The 20,719-nt window shown below is 37.7% G+C and overlaps 1 protein-coding gene across 2 annotated transcripts in view; it reads left to right on the forward strand.

Annotated features, from left to right (window-relative positions):
• The window catches only part of LOC127646289 (arf-GAP with GTPase, ANK repeat and PH domain-containing protein 1), a 279,234-nt gene that overhangs the window by 112,377 nt on the left and 146,138 nt on the right, over positions 1-20,719 (forward strand). The window contains exons 2-4 of one of the 2 annotated variants that reach the window (XM_052129814.1): positions 13,152-13,210; positions 14,370-14,457; positions 19,002-19,016. In XM_052129814.1, the coding sequence (XP_051985774.1) occupies positions 13,152-13,210; positions 14,370-14,457; positions 19,002-19,016 (162 nt within the window). The remainder of the gene's footprint in view (positions 1-13,151; positions 13,211-14,369; positions 14,458-19,001; positions 19,017-20,719) is intronic. The other variant, XM_052129815.1, reaches the window with a different exon arrangement.

Raw genomic sequence — 20,719 nt, forward strand, 5'->3', positions numbered from 1 at the left:
CCTCACAATGGTGCTACCATGTTTTAAGCAGATCACATCAGAGATACAAAAAGTGGGAAATTCTGTAGATATGGAGAACATAAACTCTGCACAGGAAGTGGGAAAAATCAGTATACTTGCATCACTCCATTTCAAGAGCAGAATCAAACAAGAGTAGAATTTACAGTCATCATTGCGCCTACTGTTTTCCCTTTAATTATAGACTTTGCAGGATGCTTGTCGGTTAATTTTTTAATGTTGAAAATAATGTTTGCACTTCCTTTTTGGTTATTTGGCAATGAAACTTATTTGAAAACTTTCTTAAATTTTTTTTTTGTTGCACAAACAGTGGCAAGTTTGCGTCTAGTTTAGATTTTTTTGTAAGGGCTTTATTATTTTTTTTTCTGTGCATGCTTATTCAAAGAACAGAATTAGTAATAATGAATTTAAAATTCATATTCTGAACTTTTTTTTTAGTTTAAGAAATGCATCACAATGCATAAGTAGCTGGGTTTCCATCCAACTATCAGAAATCATGAATTCAAACACTTGAGTGAATAAACTCTCAAAATTTGCATGCAATGTGAATAAAATGTAATGTGCTAAGAGGGGGATCTCATTAGTTAAAATGAGTTTTAAGTTGTTTTTTTTGCAAAACGATGACGTGTTTCTACCGTTGGTGGCACACATGTTATGAGTGTGCAATAGCTTGATGTGATTGGTCCAACGAAAGGTCAGACCTTTGCACACAATTCTTCGAACCTAGCCCTTATCATTCGGAAGTGTTTAACACACAGCTGGTACTTACATTCAGCCAGAACAGTTTTGAGCACGGACGCTCCCAGGTATGCGGTGGATGGTGGAGTGTCGGCATCGCAGCTCATTTCAGGCCTCATTGTATAAGATATTATTACACTTATTGTGCTGCGTCTCCTGGCAGCATTTAATAAAACGAGGTACAAGTCAAGTACAATTGCTTCAATCCTGTAAATAAAACAAGGAGGTCATTCAGCTGCTCCATCATGACAATGTGGGCTCCCTCAAGATAATGCACATGGTATAGTGGATGGAAATGCGCAACGATTCGGATTTTCTTTAGCGTAGTCAAATTTTAAAAAATGTGCTTAAAAACATTTAATTGGAAACCCAGCTAGTGATAAAATGTTCCCCTTCGTTGGACCAATCACATCAAGCTATCGCACACTCAACACGTGCACCAATAGTCAAAACACATCATCCTTACAAATAAATTCCCCATCACCTTAATGAGCATTTTAACTAATGCTAAACTGTAGAAAATCCACCTCCTTCTAGAGCATGAAAATGTAAGCACATTTTGAGGGTTAATTAATTCCGGACTTCTTATGCACAATTTCAAAATGCGCATAAATTAGTTGGAAGGAAACCCAGCTATTGATGCATTGCAATGCATTTTCAAATTTTACATTCATTATTAATAATTCTGATTTTTTTTAATAGAAAACAGAAAATATACACGTCATGCAGTTAAACACTGCAATAACGTTACTGAGGGTTTGTGTCCCTCTATGTCATGTTGTGTATTTTTGGCACAGATACCTGCAGCACTTCTTAAAGATGATTTGCCATGAATGCCATGTTTATATGTTTTGTAACCTGGCTGCCACTGCCTGTCTGAAACATGGCCTGTTCTCTCCCAGGTTTGAGTCCGTATATGTTCCACTGTCCTGCACTGGATAGTCCATCTACCATAATACGACATGTGGAAATATCACTTCTGATTATTTCATCACTCACTTGGTCTGCCTTTTCTGTCTATTTATTCCCCCAATTCCCTTCACTTTCCCCCTCTCTCTCTCCCTTCCTCTATATCATTTCGACAAAGAGCAGACACTTATTTGTTAAACACTCCTATGTCCTGCTGTCTTTGCTGAGGTGACACCCAGAAACAGTGTGAGGACAACAGCCTTTCCATTGTCTCAGTGTGTCTGCTTGTGTGAAGATTCATGTGTGTACATCGTGGGGTTTTCATGTTCACATGATGTAGCTTGTAAAATCTAGGGCACAGACTTAGTTATTCTAATGCTTTCTCAGCACTTGATAGACATGCGTTTTGTGGGGATATTTTCATTAAGAATGCCTTACTGGGCTCTTCATGTCAGTGCTTGTTGTGGAAGAGACTCGATGATGTAAGAGAAAGCCAAATGACCGTTGGTACATACTGTAGGTACAGTACAGGTTTAATTATAATGCTTAATGTAATTTTCTTACATTTCCCTTGAGATAAACACTCTTTTCTACCAAAACAATGATGCTGAAACCAAGGACAAATACACAATTTTTGCTTTAAGCATTTTCTCTCCCATAAAAACCAATTATAAGGCTGCTTAACATAAGACAGTGTAATACTGTTGTAATAATGCTTTAAACCCAAACGAGGCGATAAACAGCATGTAATGAACATTAAACAACAAAGCACAATACAAACGCAAAACTCTGTATACATGGTGTAATATTTATGATAGCAGCCAGACTGTGTGTGCAGCGGTGAATTGTGTGTTTCACAATCGTTTGCTACAGCGCTCTTCCTTAACTGTTCCACTGTATTAACAATCGTAATGGGATAGAGAACATCATACAGATCAAATAGTCATGGATCATAATGTTCTAAAAGTCTCAACTCGTAAAATAAAACAAGCACAATCGTTTCACTCACAAACTAGTGTTTTAGCCATCTTGTGTCACTCTGTGAAACTTTTTTCAAGTACTTTGAACTGTGTTAGGTTGTTTTGGGGCTTGTTTTAATCGCAATAAGCCAAAATTATCACCCCATTCATAAATGTTTTTGTCTCATTTTTGTTTATTGCCTCATGAATTATAAACCGAATATGGGAAAATGGCATGTCTTTACTCACAGCAGATGATCCCGAATTAAAACCAGAGCTAAAACAATGTAACAAGGTGCAGAGATGTTGAAATAATGTGCACGCACATTGTCGCTTTTAGCTGCCCGAGTCTCTTCCTGAAGGAAAGATGCTACAGGTAGTCAGAGAGATTCTCAGCCGCAAGCAAATAAATCGTAACAAATTATCTGCGAAAATATTGGCGGTAATTCCATTGTCAGGACGATAATAATCTTATCAGCCAATAATATATCTGCCACCATATGTCATGCATCACTAATAATTTTGCATTTTGTTGGGCCTACGCAGTTCATGGAAATACTATTACATTTCAATGTTTCATTTTAAGGACTACGCAGTTCATGGAAATACTATTACATTTCAATGTTTCATTTTAAGGAGAATTTTGGTCCTGGTTTTGGATCGCCATTTGACGTCCAATGCGAAATCTGTAAAAGATAACTTTGTGTAAAAGTATCCACTAAATAATTGCATAAGTCATTTTTACTGTATGGAGTTGTTGTGAGTGCACATTATTATAGTCTTCTGTTAGTATTTGTGTCTGGAACACAAGAGGTTGCAGTCAGTATCATAGTGCCGAAAGGGACTAGCAGGTAATTTCAATCTAGGTCGATATGTGTCTGTGCCAGTGCATTGATTCAGTTTTAGCAATGCAGGTCAATGAGCTGGTACCACAGTAGTCACTAGCCAGCCACCCTTCTGCACTGGGGAAGCTGGAAATATTTTGGCTCCTCCTAGGAAAACAGGAAACAGCTGTGAAAACATCCTTTTTCAGAGTGATGTCCAGGGAGCAGAAGAGTGGCGCATGGGCGAGCCATCAGGAGCCCCAGTACAGCCCAGCAGAAGGGCAACAATGCAGCCCAGTGTGTCTGACGAGCAGTGGGGAACTGACAGACTTTTTTCCATTTACCCCATTGGGGTCGATGACCTGCATTCAGTTGAACATAGAGGCATGATGCAGGGATACAGTTATTTGCCAGTTTTCTTTGTTGAGGAGTGGATGGTGGTTAAATCGGAGAGAAAAGGAGCATCTATGCATGTGTGTGTGTGTGTGTGTGTGGTCTGGGATGATTCATCTTTTTTGGTGCAGCTTAAGTCTTTGATTTACTGCGACATGTTTCTTTTAGTGCTTGTGAGTTTGTGCTCATTTTTTTTTTTAAACAAAACCACTGGGAAATATGTTGTGCTCATGATGATTTTTTGGGAGTTGCAATAAATGAGGAGATTAAACATACTGTTCTCAGTGTCTAGAGAAGAGAAAAAGTTGAGAGAGGTGGAAATGAGATGAAAGCTTGAGATTAGGAGTGTGAAGTGACTTTCACTTTAGTTGCATTCTCAATAGCACACATATAACCCAGTCTCAACTTCAGACAGCACACCCTCCACCATTAATGGCTAGTCCAAAGCAGCAATCATCAATTAGCAGGTCCGGGACTGGAACCCGGCTTGGTCTCATCTGGACAGCTAGGCATCAAGATGACGGTTGTCCCATCTTACTGTTTCTACAGTTTAAGTGAGCAACATGTCAAAACTACGGAGCAGTACACACCACGCTAATTCATATATTTTTCCTCTACCGTCAAACGCGTCAAAATCTCCTCGCTATAGACATAAGGTGCTGCATAAACCCTGATAAGTAGAGTTGCAGGCGCAGTTATTTTAACAACAGTAGTGGAGACATGGTGAGCAGCAATATAGATAGATACTAACATCTTTCTCCTAAACACATTGCAGAAAACAAGAATGAAGCAAAGTGAAGCTATCTATCTCATATATATGACTGATGATTCAGCTAATGGCTCCTACACACTTCACGACTTTCAAAGATGTCGGATCATGGTACCGTTCATATTTCACAACTGTCTGTCTTGTCACTGAAGTCGTAGCGTTTTCAAATTACATGAGGAAATATTTCACTATTAACGAATCCCAGATGACACTGCCTGGACTCCAAATTACATTTCACAACAGAGTACATGCGAGAAGTGATATGAGATACGAAAACAAATGCTTATTCATATGTTATGCATTTCAGAATATGATGTGTATGTTTTTAATTGCCTCAAGTCATCATAAATTTTATTGGTTACAATATGAAAAAGTACCTCCTACTGTAAAATCTACCTGTTTGCTTACCTGACTGTCCAAGAGAATAGGCAATTTCTCTCCAACTCTTCTCTTTCTCCACCCGGTTGTGGTACAGTTCAGAGGAAACATCAAATCTGGTGCTCCTGCCAATGTTCCACTAATTGTTTCTCCATTTCTTCAGTCCAATGAGACTTTCTTGATACTGCAGCCATGCTAGTTGATGTTCTGTTGCAGGTACATCAGGACTCCTCCCACTGAAACTTCCCATGCCCTGTTTCTTGCTCTCTCATTGGCTGTAGGTCAATGCTGCTGTTGTATTCAGTCAAAACATTTCACACTTCACGATTTGGAATCGGAAGACAGGTCCAGATATTTAACATTCTAGATATCTCGCTGACATCTGCAACACGTCGGTGATTCGCTCAAATCGCTTCTTTGATAGTTCATACATTGCGATCGTCACTCACGGGAGCGAGCTCCGATTTGCCCATGATTTCAGTCTTTTTCCGGTGATCTCCACAAAACTGTCGGCGAGCGAAAATCGGGCTTAAAATCCTGTAGTGTAAACTCTGCATAAGGTAGGTTTGTCAGAATCAGAATGAGCTTGATTACAAAGTATGCTTACACATACAATTTGTATGAATTTGTCTTGGTGACAGAAGCTTCCAGTGCACAAACAACACAACAAGAAAGAGATAATGAAAATATAGAATAAAAATAAAAAGCAAATTGAAAATATATGTATATATAGAAATACACATTAAGATGAAAAAAAAGTATATATACATATGTACAAATGGAGATCAGCACAGATCCTCCACTTTGTTGTCTAATGGTCTTCAAGCCACAGTGTCTCGCACCCACTGTGAAATTTGCAGGAGGATTGATGATGATCTGGGGATGCTTCAGCAAGGCTGGAATCGGGCAGTTTCATCTTTGTGAAGGATGTATGAATCAAGCCATGTACAAGGTTATCATGGAAAAAACTTGCTTCCTTCTGCTCAGGCAATGTTCTCCAACTCTTGAGGATTGGTTTTCCCAGCAGGACAATGCTCCATGCCACACAACCAGGTCAATCAAGGTGTGGATTGAAGACCACCTGATCAAGACCCTGTCATGTCCAGTCCAATCTTCAGACCTGAACCCCATTGAAGACCTCTGGAATATGATCAAGTAGAAGATGTATGGCCACAAGCCATCAAACAAAGACGAGCTGTTTGAATCTTTATGCCAGGAGTGCCATAGTGACTACTGACACAGATTAAATTATTATTATCCAGACCTTTGCTGGGAAGGAAATCGAGAGATCGGACCTCTTGGAACTTAAATTGAATACCACTGGTCTAAAGGTTAGGTTACAGTGTTATTTCTAAAATGTAATCTGGTACTGATAACAGATTACAGAAAAATCAGTATTGTTATCATTTAGATTTCTGATATTTCTGCTTTTTGTAATCTTAATATGTAATCCCGATTACATGTATTCCATTACTACTCAAAACTGCAAGGGTATGATTCGTTATTCCGCATAACATTAAGTCTTGCGCACTGTCGAGCGCTCTAGCATTTCAAAGTATACTGTTTTGACTGCAAGTCTGTACAGAGGTAAAAGATGCAAGTGTGCTATGACTGCTTTGTGACACTCTTTAAGTACAGTCAACTCTAGGTGCATACACAAATGAAACACACAGACAATTACATGTATACAAGGCTACAAAATGTGGGATGAATACTGACTGTCTGCATATCCATATAAATGTTTGGATATGCCTATAATGTTTGTTGTGTGCCTGAAATCCTTTAAACTCAGTGGGGATGGTGTGTCGCAAAGACGTAAGAAAAACGTGCAAGTGTTTGAGAAAGTGATGCTCTCTCATGTGACTTAAAGTTGAGAACGTTTTAAAATGTGCTGCAATGCAGTCAGACATCCATAGACCAGTTAGAATTCCAGAGAGGCGTTATGCTTTTGGAAATCCAATTTTCTATTTTGCTGCAGAGATTTCAAATAGGCCCAGCACTTTCTACATCCTCACAATGCACCTTTTGCATTCCTCTTATTTGTCAAGCACTCTCTCAGAGCTTTTTCAAGTGTAATGTAAGCACTCTAATGCATATTGCGCATAAAAGTGACAAACTCTAATCTGATTGGTTGGTTTGTGCAATTTTGGGAACAATTCCTGAAGATTCTTTGGCGTTGCCTGATCAACGTTTCTCATAGACCTCTGTTGCATTATTTGAATTTGAGGTACCACTTGTTTTTTCATTGGTAGCTGCAGACTGCTGTTTTGCATGCCAGTGAGACAACATTTTGGCCAGAATAAACTGCAAAATGGATCAGATGCCAATAGTCCAAATTCTGACTGTCACTACAAAAAACCAAACATGTCTTCAATTAAGATCAGTGTAGGAATTACACATGGTGGCTTACTGCTCTTCAGCAGAGCATTTTATGTCCTGACTCTGACTGATTGATGTCCTTAGGAGGTTGTGACTCTAAGTGTGCCTTTTAATGCAGTGGCTAATTGTTGAAAGCTGCCCGACACATTCTTTGCATTCATAAATTCTAATTAAACCTTTTTTCCCCCTTGTCTCCCCAATTTGGCATGCCCAATTCCCAATGTGCTCTAGGTCCTCGTGGTGGCGTAGTGACTTGCCTCAATCCGGGTGGTGGAGGACGAATCTCAGTTGCCTCTGCATCTGAGACAGTCAATCATAACACGTGGCTTGTTAAGTGCATTACAGCGGAGAACTAGCTGCACGCCCCACCGAAAGTGAGAACCACATTATAGCGACCTCGAGGAGGTTTACCCAATGCAACTCTACCCACCCTAGCAACCTGGCCAATTGATTGCTTAGGAAACCTGACTGGTGTCACTCACCCTGGATTCGAACTTACGACTCCAGGTGTGGTTGTCAGCGTCATTACTTGCTGAGCTACCCAGGCCCCTCTAGTTTAATCTTTGTGGGCTGCTGAGGCATATTTCTTCAAGATCCCTCTTGATGCTTCCAATCGGAGTCGTGGGTGTGTGGGATTTTAATGATTTAGGAGACACTCTGAAAGCTGCTAGTTCAAAAAGTGAGTGAAAGAAAGAGGGTGAATCCTGAGGAGGAAAGCAAAGCAGGATAAAAGCTGAAGAAAAATAAGACCTGAACCAGGACAGGCATTACAGACACTAGGACACGGATCCTCATATTTTGATTAGGGATGTAAAACACAATATACATTTTCATGTATGTGTCATACCCCTTATTTTTAATGAATGCATGCATTCTTCATTTGAGGTCTGCTTCAAGTCTGAATTAAACAAAATGATGTGATTAAAACTGAATACAGCAGAGAACATCAGCATTTAGTGAAAGTGTTTTAGCACTTATGAAAGACGTCACCTCTTTAATCTCAAAAGCATTTCCCGCTTTTCATTAGCATAACGTTGAGCATTTCTTAATTTTTTTTATGCTCTCGACCACCCGCAACACTTTCTTGGCACCACTCTCAATCCCACAATCCACCTTGTGACCATGACACTCGACTCCCATAGGAATTAATTGAAAATGCCTGCTCAGCTCTGCTCAAAACGTGCCAGTGGACATGTACAGTTATAGTACTCAACTACAAAATTACTCAAAATGGTCATCTCTAAATGTCTTTCTGAATTATTGGAAATTGACTCCCTGTAAATGCCTTTCTATTTTTTTTATGTTATCCCACTATTCTGTTCTTTCCATTATCTTTTCTTTTTCCTGAGTGAGTGGATGGTGGAAGTGAAATCCCTACTTAGTCCATTTATGTGGGTAATTGCTGAGCTCACATTGAGGGGGTGGAAGGTCCAGGGAGGTCATGGGAAACTATGACTGTAAATAATCAACATTGAGTGAAATTAAACTATCACTACATATAAACATAAATAAATAAGAGCATTTAAATAACAGACACATGAGCTAGACTAGGGATGGGTCACAATGGTCAACTAGTCGTCCAATAATGGAATAGTTAATTAATGAGTTTGACTAGTTTATCTAGATTTTTTTTAAAATTCGTATTTGTACAAGTTCGCAGACATGATCGCTTTGCCGACACACAGTTGGGTTGAACATACTAACATGAATTGTTTTACCATGGCGGTTACAAGTACAAATTCTCAGGGGGATGATAGTTATCTTCAAAATTTTGTGAAACAAAACGGGATGTGTTATTCAGGTTAGTTTCCATAAATAAATTGAGTTTAACTAACTTAATTCTCTTCAAACTGTTGCTCCGCTTTTAAAGTAATTGAACTCACTGTAGAAATGTGCAGGTCACACTAATATCCACTATACTGTCCAATGTCTATACTGCCCCTCATGCAGTCTAGTGGAAGTTTGCAAATAGGCTGGAATTGCTTATATATACAGGGCTCCAGACAAACATTTGAGAGTGGTGGCACCGGTACCAGCAAGTTCTACAGTTGGTGGCACCAGCACCTCATTCAGTAGCACCGTTTAGGTATGGGGATTTGGGACTTGTAAAATGAAAAATGTAAAGACAAAAACTAATAATAAAATCGAAATTATATAAAAAAAAAAAATAGTGCAATTACCCATAAAATAGCAGATTTTTTCTCACTGAAGTGCACATTTAAGGTATTGATTTTGATTTAGGATGCAGATGTAAATTTACTCGTAGTAACAACAGTAAGGTTATCTATAGCTTTCTATAAAAGTTTTATATAAATATTGATTAAAGTTCTGTCATCACTTGGAATTTCTGAAGTCAAACAAAACCAGTTATTTTCCTACAATCAGGGAGCATTTGAAGATAACTGATTTTGGACAGGAAAAACTAGATTGTCCTCAGTTCACAAAGGTCCAGGCTTTATAGCCCTTGATTTAATTTGGATTTGTCCTTAGGAAAATTTACCATAGTTTTTTAATGGTGTTAACAGTTTTCTTTTTATTTTTTTTATAAATACCATGCTAACCACAGGTAAAACAAATGATAGACATTTAGAAACTACCACAATTGTAACAAAAATGAGTGATATTCCTTTACGCTCCTAAACTAGCCTATTATACACTGCCTGGCCAAAATTAAAATTATTGGCGTATGGATTTAAATAAGCAGATACTTAAGAGCATATGATTGGATCATTATTGTAAACATATGTTTCAGCTGGCAACAATTCACTGATGAAACTGATGAAGTGTGTAGCTTCTCATTTCTTAAACAGCCATGTCAGAAGACGTTTCCCGTGGTTGTGGAAAAGATGTTGCTATGTTTCTGAAGGGACAAATTATTGTCCTGCATCAAGCAAAGAAAACAACTAAGGAGATTGATGAAATCACTGGAATTGGGTTAACAATTGCATTATTGAACTGTCCAAAGCATTATAAAAACCTGGAAGGATAACGGTCAATGAACCGTCAGCTTCGCGAAAGAAATACAATAAAATCTTGTATGATCGGGATCGGAGATCAATAAAACGCTTGCTAGTAGATCTCACAGCTGTTTAATAGTGAAATTAAGAGCAATTCCACACACACACAATGGGTAGAGAATTTACAGGATTGGGACTAAACAGCTGTGTGGCCACAGGAAATCCACTTGTTAGTGAGGCAAATTGGAAAAAACTACTTCAATTTGCTAAGGAGCATAAGGATTGGACAATGGTGCAATGGAAAAAGGTCATGTAGTCTGAGTCCAGATTTACCCTATTCCAGAACGATGTGCGCATCAGGGTAAGAAAGGAAGCGCATGAAGCGATGCACCCGTCATGCATAGTGCCCACTGTTTAAGCCTCTGGAGGCAGTGTTATGAGCTGGGGTTGCTTCAATTTGTCATGTCAAGGCTCAGCAACATTATGCAGCAATAAAATTAAGTAGGCTGTTCCAAATTCCTGCATTCTGTTGTGCTTTATCCAGCTGTCAAAAACGCAACCTGTATGACCGGCTCTGTATTCTGTGGCTCCGCTGCTTGTGAGGTTGTTGAGACGCACTGACGGCCCCCTGCTGACGCAACTTTTAAATATAGCTGTGAACAGGGCTGAAAAAAATTTACAAGACATCTGATTTTTAAAACAGTGTTGTTTCCTACATCCACAAGAGGCCGCAACGGATCAATAAAAACAAGGGCTGTCATCCAATTAAAATTTTTAATCGTGATGAATCACATCTTTTTTTGTATTTAATCGTGATTAATCACAGATTTAGAAAATGCTGAAATTTGATACCATACAGTACTGTGCAAAAGTTTTAGGCACTTGAGTAATATGTTGCTTAGTGAGGATGTCTTCAAAAATAATGCCATAAATAGTTTTCATTTATTACTTGACGTTATACAAAGTCCAGAAACATAAAAAAAAAGCTAAATCAATGTTTGGTGTTACCACCTTTGCCTTCAAAACAGCACCAATTCTTCTAGGTACACCTGGACACAATTTTGCTTGGTTGTTGGCAGATAGGATGTTCCAAGCTTCTTGGAGAACTTACCACAGTTCTTCTATCTATTTAGGCTATCGCAATTGCTTCTGTCTCTTCATGTAATCCCAGACTGACTCAATGATGTTGAGATACGGGCTCTGTGGGGGCCACAGCATCTGTTGTAGGTCTCCATGTTCTTCTATTGAATTCTATTTGCAAGGGAATGTTGAAATCTAAAATTTATATTTCCTACTCGTACACTAAAAGCAGAATATATACAATGACTGTTTGAAGACAAATGTAAAAGACTTTTGCACAGTACTGCATATACGTATTTTCCTGTCAAAACTGATTTTTCCATGTTAGGAAAGAAAACAAAACAAATATATGTAACAAATATAATTTACATTTCCCAAACAAATCCTCACAATATAATGTCACCTATTAAAGTAACATTAAAGGTTTCCCAAAGTCAAATTGGGAGGTTGACTTATTGAAAGTATAAGTCCCCATAGGTTGAGTATTCATTCATATTTTCATTAATTTTATATTTGTATAGTCATACGTTTACATATAAAATATTCATTTCGTAACATTATTTATGCATTTGCAACTGCTCTGTAAAAGCATTTATTTCTGCTTTGTGAAAATACACCTAATTGCCACTTCATATGTAGCTTTTGTGCCACCTAAGCTGTGTAAAGTTGGTTTTGTTCCCATAGGTTTAGTATTCATTGCAATGGGCATTAAATCTTTTAAACTCTCATCCTCCACAATATTAATCTGCCGGTGGGCTGTGACTATTTGCTTTCCTACAGCAATCCTGAAGATGCGTTCATGATTCATGTCAGAGCATCAATGCCAGCGTTCAGCGGCGTTTGAACTCCACTGGAAAAGCGGAGTGATAGTTAAAACTTGTCGTGTTTCAGTGTTAATAATTTATTTCTGTCTCATGTCCCATCTGGGCTTGTTTTGTACTTCTAATAATAGCGCTAAGATGTCCTTTCCATTTTATCACTGACAGTGAAGCACTGGTGTGGTGTGTTTCAGTGTAATGACTCCGTGCAGACACATCGACACATTACAAAGGTTCCGCCCTCATAACAAGCGTTTATGCTGGTTTATGCTGTATTATGGTAAATGCATTAATCGCGATTAAGAAAAATGTACATGTTAAACTTTTTAAATCGCATCCGATTAATGTGTTGATTCCGACAGCTCTAATATAAACCAATAGCACCGTGTTAAAGCGATTTGTTTATCGCAAAGAACATATCTGGCTATTAACAAATGTGTGTAAATTAATAGTCAAACGATTTAGGCAGTTCATATGCTTGAATATTAAGTAAAAAAGTAAAATGAGAAAAGAAACGCTTCAATTGACAGTTCTGTTAACTCAGTGTTGCACATTAGCCTTTACCGGCGCTTTTACCACGGACTTGAACTTCAGATCTGGCGGTAGTACTGTTTTTTGATTTATTGTATTTTTTTATTAAATACAGTTCTATAATCAGAAATTATTATTTTTGTCATAATCGTGCAGCCCAACACCAAGTGGTTGACATGCAGCTGGTTGATGTAGATGAGTTTTCGGTTAATATAGCTCTAATATAAACCAATAGATTGCGGGAATGACTTATGATAGTCTTGGAAGTGTCAATTAGAACCTCCCTTTTCTTTTTCTGAATACTAACCTCACTTGCCCCATGGTTTCCATGTCAAATTCTCTGTCTCTCTTAGTTTTACCAACCTCACCTAACTGTTATATCTCTTTCTCTGGTACAGATGCCTTTGTCAACAGTCAGGAGTGGACGCTCAGTCGCTCAGTTCCAGAACTCAAAGTGGTGAGTCCAGTCACTGATGTTTGATCTGCATTATTTAAGAGCTCAAATTAGTGCAGCATGCTCATCTTCTAACCACCAAAAAAGCTTTTATGTTGTCATGCCCTTTCAAAATGTAATGATACATTGAATTCTGCAGGTGTCCCAGACTGCTGTTGTGTTGATACTCAGCATGAAAAGAGCTTTGAAATGAAAATCAAGGATTGCAAAATCATGTTAGCCATACTAAGAATCAAAATCACCTGGAATGGCAACATGAAAACACTAAAAATATAGCTCTTTGGCTGAACTTGATTCAATTGAAATTAGTTTTCTTAACCTAAAATTACTGTGTAATCCCAATACAAACACTTTGTATAGAAAGAACATGGTTGAATTGAAATCTTTTTTGTTTCTTTATATACTAGTAAAGTACATAATATATACAGTTATACACTGTATAACTGGTGAAAGTGAATTTTAGCATGCTAAACATTTGCTGTTTCGAAGTACTACAGAGTTTAGTAACTATGCTATCGTTAGCACAGCAATTGTCCAACAAAGCAATTAATCAATTTGGTGTGTGTCATCTTCCTGTCCTCAACGTTAGCTCAAGCTACACTCTTCACCATAATGGTAACCACCAAAACATAACAGAAACTCTTCTAAAGCTCAACATAACAAAATATATACAACAAAACATTAAACACTAACAACTATCTCCCTTTATATTCCATCTTGAACAAAAACACACAAAAATAATACTTAATTTAAACGTTTGCTCTCCCTATTTATTCCCATGCAATGCATGCTGAGAAATGGAAATCCTTGCCTAGTTTCATCAATGCTACATTAACCCCTTAAAAAGTATTCATGTAATCCTAACTCAAATGAAATAAGTAAACTTCAATTTTACATATTGAAGTGGATAGGATGCAGTAAAATCAAGTTGTGACAATGTTCTAGAACTTTGTTGCTTTCGTTTATGTTAAGTAATTAAAATGTAATTGAGTGTACCTTATTAGGATTTAGTTCAAGTATTAGCTCATTTTAGCATAGCTAATATGTTGTAAAGCAGGCACTGTTTATTTACAAACCAAACAACATCAGGGGCGGGAACCCTAATGATTATGTATGTGTGTGTGTGTGTGTGTGTGTGTGTGTTTGTGTGTGCGCACTGCAGGGCATTGTGGGTAATTTAGCCAGTGGGAAGTCTGCGCTGGTGCACAGGTATCTGACGGGGACATACGTGCAGGAAGAAAGCCCTGAAGGTAGGCGTTTTGGCATCTACTCAATTGTTATTTGCTATAAATGGTTCTGTAGAATAGGGAGACCCACTTAAAGGAATATTCTGGGTTAAATATTCTGGACGGAAATTTTTCTCATGATCTTAAAAATCTTTTGTTCTGAAGGCGTATGCTTAAATGTTTGAAATTAGTTTTGTAGGCAAAAATATAATTGTGCCATCATATTAATTTATTTCATTATAAAGTTTTTGAAATTGATGACTTGGACCAATTAATAAAGAAAAGCAGCCAATAAGTGCCCAACATAGATAGGAACTCCTTCAATACAGTTTAAAAAGCATCCCAGAGTGATACCTTAAGAAGTTGGTTGAGAAAATGTCAAGAGTACATGTCTGCAAATTCTAGGTGACTACTGTGAAGATGCTAAAATCTAACACAGTTTTGATTTATTTTGGATTTTTTTTAGTCACAACATAATTCCCATAGTCCCATTTATTTTATTCCATAGTTTTGATGACTTTACTATTATTCTAAAATGTGAAGAAAGAAAATTATAAGTGTTTCAAAACTTTTGACCGGTTGTGTGTAACACTGGTAAACACTGTAATCTGGTAAACGGCGCAACATCATTCAATTCCTGATTTTGGCACACTAAAATCATGTTAACACATAAGGTTTATATCTTTTATGCTTACACTTTCAAAACATTTTTGTTGTTTATGGAGTGGCCCAATTTACTTCCATTGTAAGTGCCTTATTGTAACCGTTTTCTTTTCTTTTTTTTTACTAGGGACAAATCAAATCTATTTTGTAGCAATCAACATTATATCACACATTCTGCTGATTGAGCCTTCTATAACCTGTATTGAACCTCTATTAAAGCTGTATTATATCCTGAATAGTTATTTATTTATTTTGGAAAGGTTTTTTTGAAAGGTTACTGCCTTTTTGTGTCCTTCAGTTCTTAGATCCCATTTACTGTAAGTCTTGAAATTAGTGTATTCCTAATATGTAAATACAGTTCATATTTATCCCTAGTTTTCAGTTCTGCTGAGGCCTAGATAGCTTAGATACACATCTCCTCCACACACCTGCTGTTAGTATGTTAGAGTTGTGCCGGAGGACTCTGCCATACTCCCCATGTGTAATTGAGAACATTCAAGGCAAACTGCCAGACCGCCACAATATGCTTTCTTCCCTAAGCAAGGATATGCTTTTAAAACATTCCAGTGTAAGTATTTCATGTCCTTCATGACTGTCATTATGTGGCCATGTTTAGGAATTTATTTAAAAATCAGGACATAGTTTATAAATCCAAGAAGTTCAAACTGTGTTTAGTCAAAGTGGGCATAACTGAAGTATTGTGAATGCCTGGGGGTGACTGGAGAGATCAGATAGCACACTGACAGACAAAAATCATCTCGCATCTTCTCTTTTGCTCCTCACCCTATACAATTCAAGCCACTGCTTAACCCCCCATTATATTGGATTATAATGCAGAGTGCCAAAGGAAACGTAATGTGACATCAGAGAATGTTGAACTGTTTGTCTTGCTGCGCTAAAGTGACGCTTTTAGATCCCTCGCGTTTGATGCCAACACCTCACCTAATGTTGGAAGTGCCAATGATTTTCAATGACCGTATGTCACAATCAAACACATTTCAGTAACACATTTTTGATTGAATTGCCAAAGTTACAGTCCAATATGTAAAAAACATGGTTTTCCTTCTGTTGTTTTTTAACGTTTCAATAGCCTGGGTTTTAAAAATAGCACTTCCTAGCTTTGGTAGAGTAACCCCAAACCTCAAAACCACTAAGTAGGGGTAAACTAGATATTCACAGAGCCCTCTGCAATGAAAGCAGTTTGTCGCATGTTTTTTCTTTACCCTTCCCCCTTCTATCACACATACTACATGAATAGACACATTCTCAGGGCTCATTAAGTGATATTATCACAAGGGCAAAAGTGTCTCTATGTGTGTTTATGCTAGAAGAAAATAATCCCTGCAGGCCTTGTGGTCTCAGCACAGACTCTGCCTTTACCATTTCACAACCCAGCAGCCCATATGGGCAAATAACTCTGTTTTTGCTTACACTGCCACAATCATGTTTTATTTAGGAATGCAGCCCTGCTGGGAATGGCAGTTTAGTGTGATTTTACAGACCAGCACTTCTGGCGTGAAAAGACACTTTTATCAGTGTAAAATATCACAAATTTGGAATTTTAATGTGGGAAAGGTTTCCTTCCTCGAACAAGTCTGACTGATTTTTGTTGTTTTCGATGCTGTGTATGTAAACAACCCTTGAGCGACTAATTTCTACAAATCTCCATTTAATTCAAACTTTGCTTATGATTTTCAAACATCCCTATGATGCCCCAAAATGCTGTCTAGGTAGACAGCTCACTAGGTTTTGATATATTAAGAAAAATTTATGTACTAGTTGATGGGCTTGAAATCGGTGCCTTTTTCATGCATCGATAATCGTAAGATTTTCCCGATGATTATCAATATATATATATATGTTTTTCAGATATAAATAGGGCTCCTTGTTGCACAATGGTCTTTTGTCTCTTCAGACATATTTCTCAACACAACTTTGGTAAACTGTGAGTGGCAGGGTTAATTAAAGGAGGACGCACACCAGAGGCATCTGGTTTGACATGGTGCTTTCTAAAATTTAAAACGGTTATTTATTTTCTACAAAAGGTACACAAACACCACCAACGCTCAGTCAACATTCTGCTGTGCCACGGAGCGCAACTCGCATAGTTTTCCATTACATTTGTCCCCAATCATTATCAACGGTTATTTACTATTATTAGTTACACCAGTTTCACTAACCTTCACTTTGTTCGTTCTTGAAGTATAAAAATCGACAGGCAAGTAGTAAATTATATATAGCCGTCTTGTGGTCACCCAATGCTATTATGCCAGACTGTTAAACAATTTACTGATTCCAACTGAGTGGAATGGAAAGCACACCAATTGGGCTTCTAAGTTAAATGTCAGCTAATTATTTTACTATATCAATGCCTCAAAAATATATCGATAAAATAACATCCCGAACAATGATCAATGAATCATTATTTTATGGCATCCCTAATAGTCGATGTGTTGACTGAACAACTAATCGATTAATTGGTTTTAAGGAAGGCCTGTTATAATTAGGCTTGTTTCGTGTTTACCTGATCCCAATCGCACAAGTTTCTTTCACCTATTTCACACCACACGGCAAAACTGCAGCGTTACTACATCAGCAATCTCTTTAATGAGCTTACACACTGGGCATGTGGAACTTAGATCAAGCCCAACAGATGTCTTCTTTCAAACAATGTGTAAGTTGTTTGTGCCAGTATTTCACATTGCTTCATAAAAGGCTATATTGCAATTAAGTGGTTAAATTGGTTTGTAGAGCGTTTTCACTGTATATTCGCTCTATATGCAGCGAGAATAGGCTCAACAGCAAAACTCTCATTAAACTGTTGTGTCTGGGACACTCCTGCTACACTACAACACTCAGCTCTTTCGCCCAGTGTGGATGGAAGAAGATACTGTTTACAAGCAAACAAACAGTCAAGGCGGTGCTTCTGGATTCCTTTTGGCACATCAGAAAAGAGTTCAATGTGGGCTTTGCACAAATTGTTCTGAATATGCCTAAAAATTGCTGTTTGTGGCAAAAAAATTTTTTATACTTCTAAAATCATATCTTTGCATTTGTTTTTTACTGCATTATGTAATGTGTTCAATTGAAATTAGTTGTTATGAGGTTTGAATATTGAATATGATGATATTGATCCCTTGAAAGAACCCGGAAGCACGGTTGCCTGCAGTGTAACACTGTTTATGCATTGCTTTCGCTTGCCCCATGAAACAGGCCTTAGCAGTGTTTAAGAACAAGAATTAATTTGCGTTCAAAAACAGCTAGATGGAGTGCAATGCGAACAGAAGTAAGGGTCTCGTTTTAACTTGACACACATTCTTTAAATTTGCGATGCTCTGCAAACAACGCAAGCTATGACGCAGCGGCCAAATGCATCCATCTGAATGTGTATGGCTGTAGCCATTCTGTAAAAAATGCTGCCACAGCACGCTAATTAAAGCAATGTCACTTAAAATATAAAAACTAAAAAAATACATATGCAACAGAATAAAAAGTATTTTAAATAAATCACCATTTTAGCTCATATCTAGTTTTAACTTTTAATTCTCAGCTGGCCTGCATTATAGCATTATATGAATGTGTTATAGTATATGCCTGTATATCAGCTGTGTTGTCCTGACTGTCCCCAGGGCCAACGTTTACATGTTTGACTTTCTATCCATCACATAGATAAACATGACCCACAGGAGCACTATGCCATTAGACAAGATTACAATGAATGAATGAAAGCTATGCTTATTTCTCTCTCAGTCTCTTTCTTTCTCTATTTGTCGTCGTCTTTCTCTGTCTCTCATTGTCTTGCTTTGTTGAATTTATTTAACTGTTACTGTGCATGTTGAGCTGGGCCACTTTTTGATTTGAGCTTTTGTTTTATTCTCTCTTTCCTCGAACGCTTCTTTAACTAGCTGACGTGGATGCAGGTAACTATTTGTTCACTTTTTCTTTGTCACTCAGTCATTTCTCTGTTTCTTCTTGGGAAATATCTGTCTTTAAAGGACTAGTTCATCCAGCAATGAAAACTTGTCATTCCAGAACTGTAGAACTTACTTTCTTCTCTGAATGTAGATATTTTGAAGAATCTTCTCAAAGTATTTTCCCTACAGTGACATTGTGACAAAACATCACCATAAAAGCATCATTAAAGAAGTCCATATGATTTGTTTGCTGTATTCCAGGTACTCTGAAGTTGTGAATGAAATAAGACTTAATGATTAATTTACAAATCAGACTGACTCACATTAAATTGAATACAATTGGCTTGAATTATAGTTTGTTTTCAGAAGGCTTGGAATTTAGTGCTCAAGTTGTAATTGATTTAAATGAAAGAAGAATTTTCTTTTTTGGGTGAACTACTCCTGTAAATGCAAGAAAGTTGTGGCCTGTAGTCTCTCTGTGGCTTGTTTAGCAACAATTCATGAACTAGTTTCTTTCATGTTTATGTTTAGGTGCAGTTTCTTGCTTAAAAGGCAATATCTATAATCCCTGAAATTGTGTAGAATCTGTTCCACATAACATCTCTTTATTCATCACAGACAAGCTAAAGTAGATCAAGCCACAGGACAGGAGATTCCACTCCACTCCTCTCTTAATGCAATTGTAGTTTTGTCATCTTCCATTTCATTCATTGCCTCACTGAATCACGAATTACACCTCTAGACTGAGTGTTACAGCCTCAGCCTAGGCAGAGCAAGGTCACTGTCCATCAAGATATTTGAGTTAGTGCTATTGGAACTCCAACTGTTATTTTAGTATGCATTTTGTTTTGTTTTGTTTTTGTTTCCATATCTCATTGTAGTGGGATTAGATGCCTACATTTGTTTCTAGAGCTTCTCATGATGAGCCATGCTCTGTTGGATTCAGTGGATATAAACTATCACATGGTTATATTCAGTTGAGGTTAGCTCAATGGTGAAAAAGTTGTGTAATTAACGAAAGGGTGTGTAGCTTTCTCTAACTTTGCACTTGGTTTCTAAAAATCTGGGTCCAGGCTAAATGCTGAGAATTAGATTTCCTGATGCTGGTCCACTTCCTCTTCCCTTGCTGCACAAACATTGCAAACCGTTTCATTACAGAAAAGCCTGCCGTCCTTTCCAGTCAAACCACTGTACCCGAACCACTCGCCCACACACTACAGCTGGGCTAGCCTAAACCCAGCCATTTAGTCTAGCTATTTGGTGGTTTTCATTTTCTCTAACCTTTTTCAACCAAACCTGGCAAGTTTCTATGACTTTGCACATGAACTTTGGCATCCACACTGTTGTCACACCTTTTGATCAGCAGTAGAAGAAACACTTGATTTGTCCAGACAGTGAAACCGTTAGAGAAGAAGCTGTCAGAAACCATCCCTTCAAACCATTTTGTCTTTTGAGAACTTGTCTGTCCAAATGAGACATTTGTCTGTTCCAAAACCCATTGAGCTATCTTGCTGCCTATTGCCTACATATGTAACTGCCTGCTTTGGCCACATCCTAACCAAAATGGAACCTCTTTGCATCATAAATGTTAATATTCACACAGTTTGTCATAATATTTTTTCTTTTGAAGTAATTGTCCTTTTAGATTTTATTAAAGGGATAGTTCACCCAAAAAGGAAATTTCTCTCATTTACTCACTTCCATGCCAT

The sequence above is a fragment of the Xyrauchen texanus genome, chromosome 7 (genome assembly GCF_025860055.1).
Source record: "Xyrauchen texanus isolate HMW12.3.18 chromosome 7, RBS_HiC_50CHRs, whole genome shotgun sequence".
Taxonomy (NCBI): Eukaryota; Metazoa; Chordata; class Actinopteri; order Cypriniformes; family Catostomidae; genus Xyrauchen; species Xyrauchen texanus.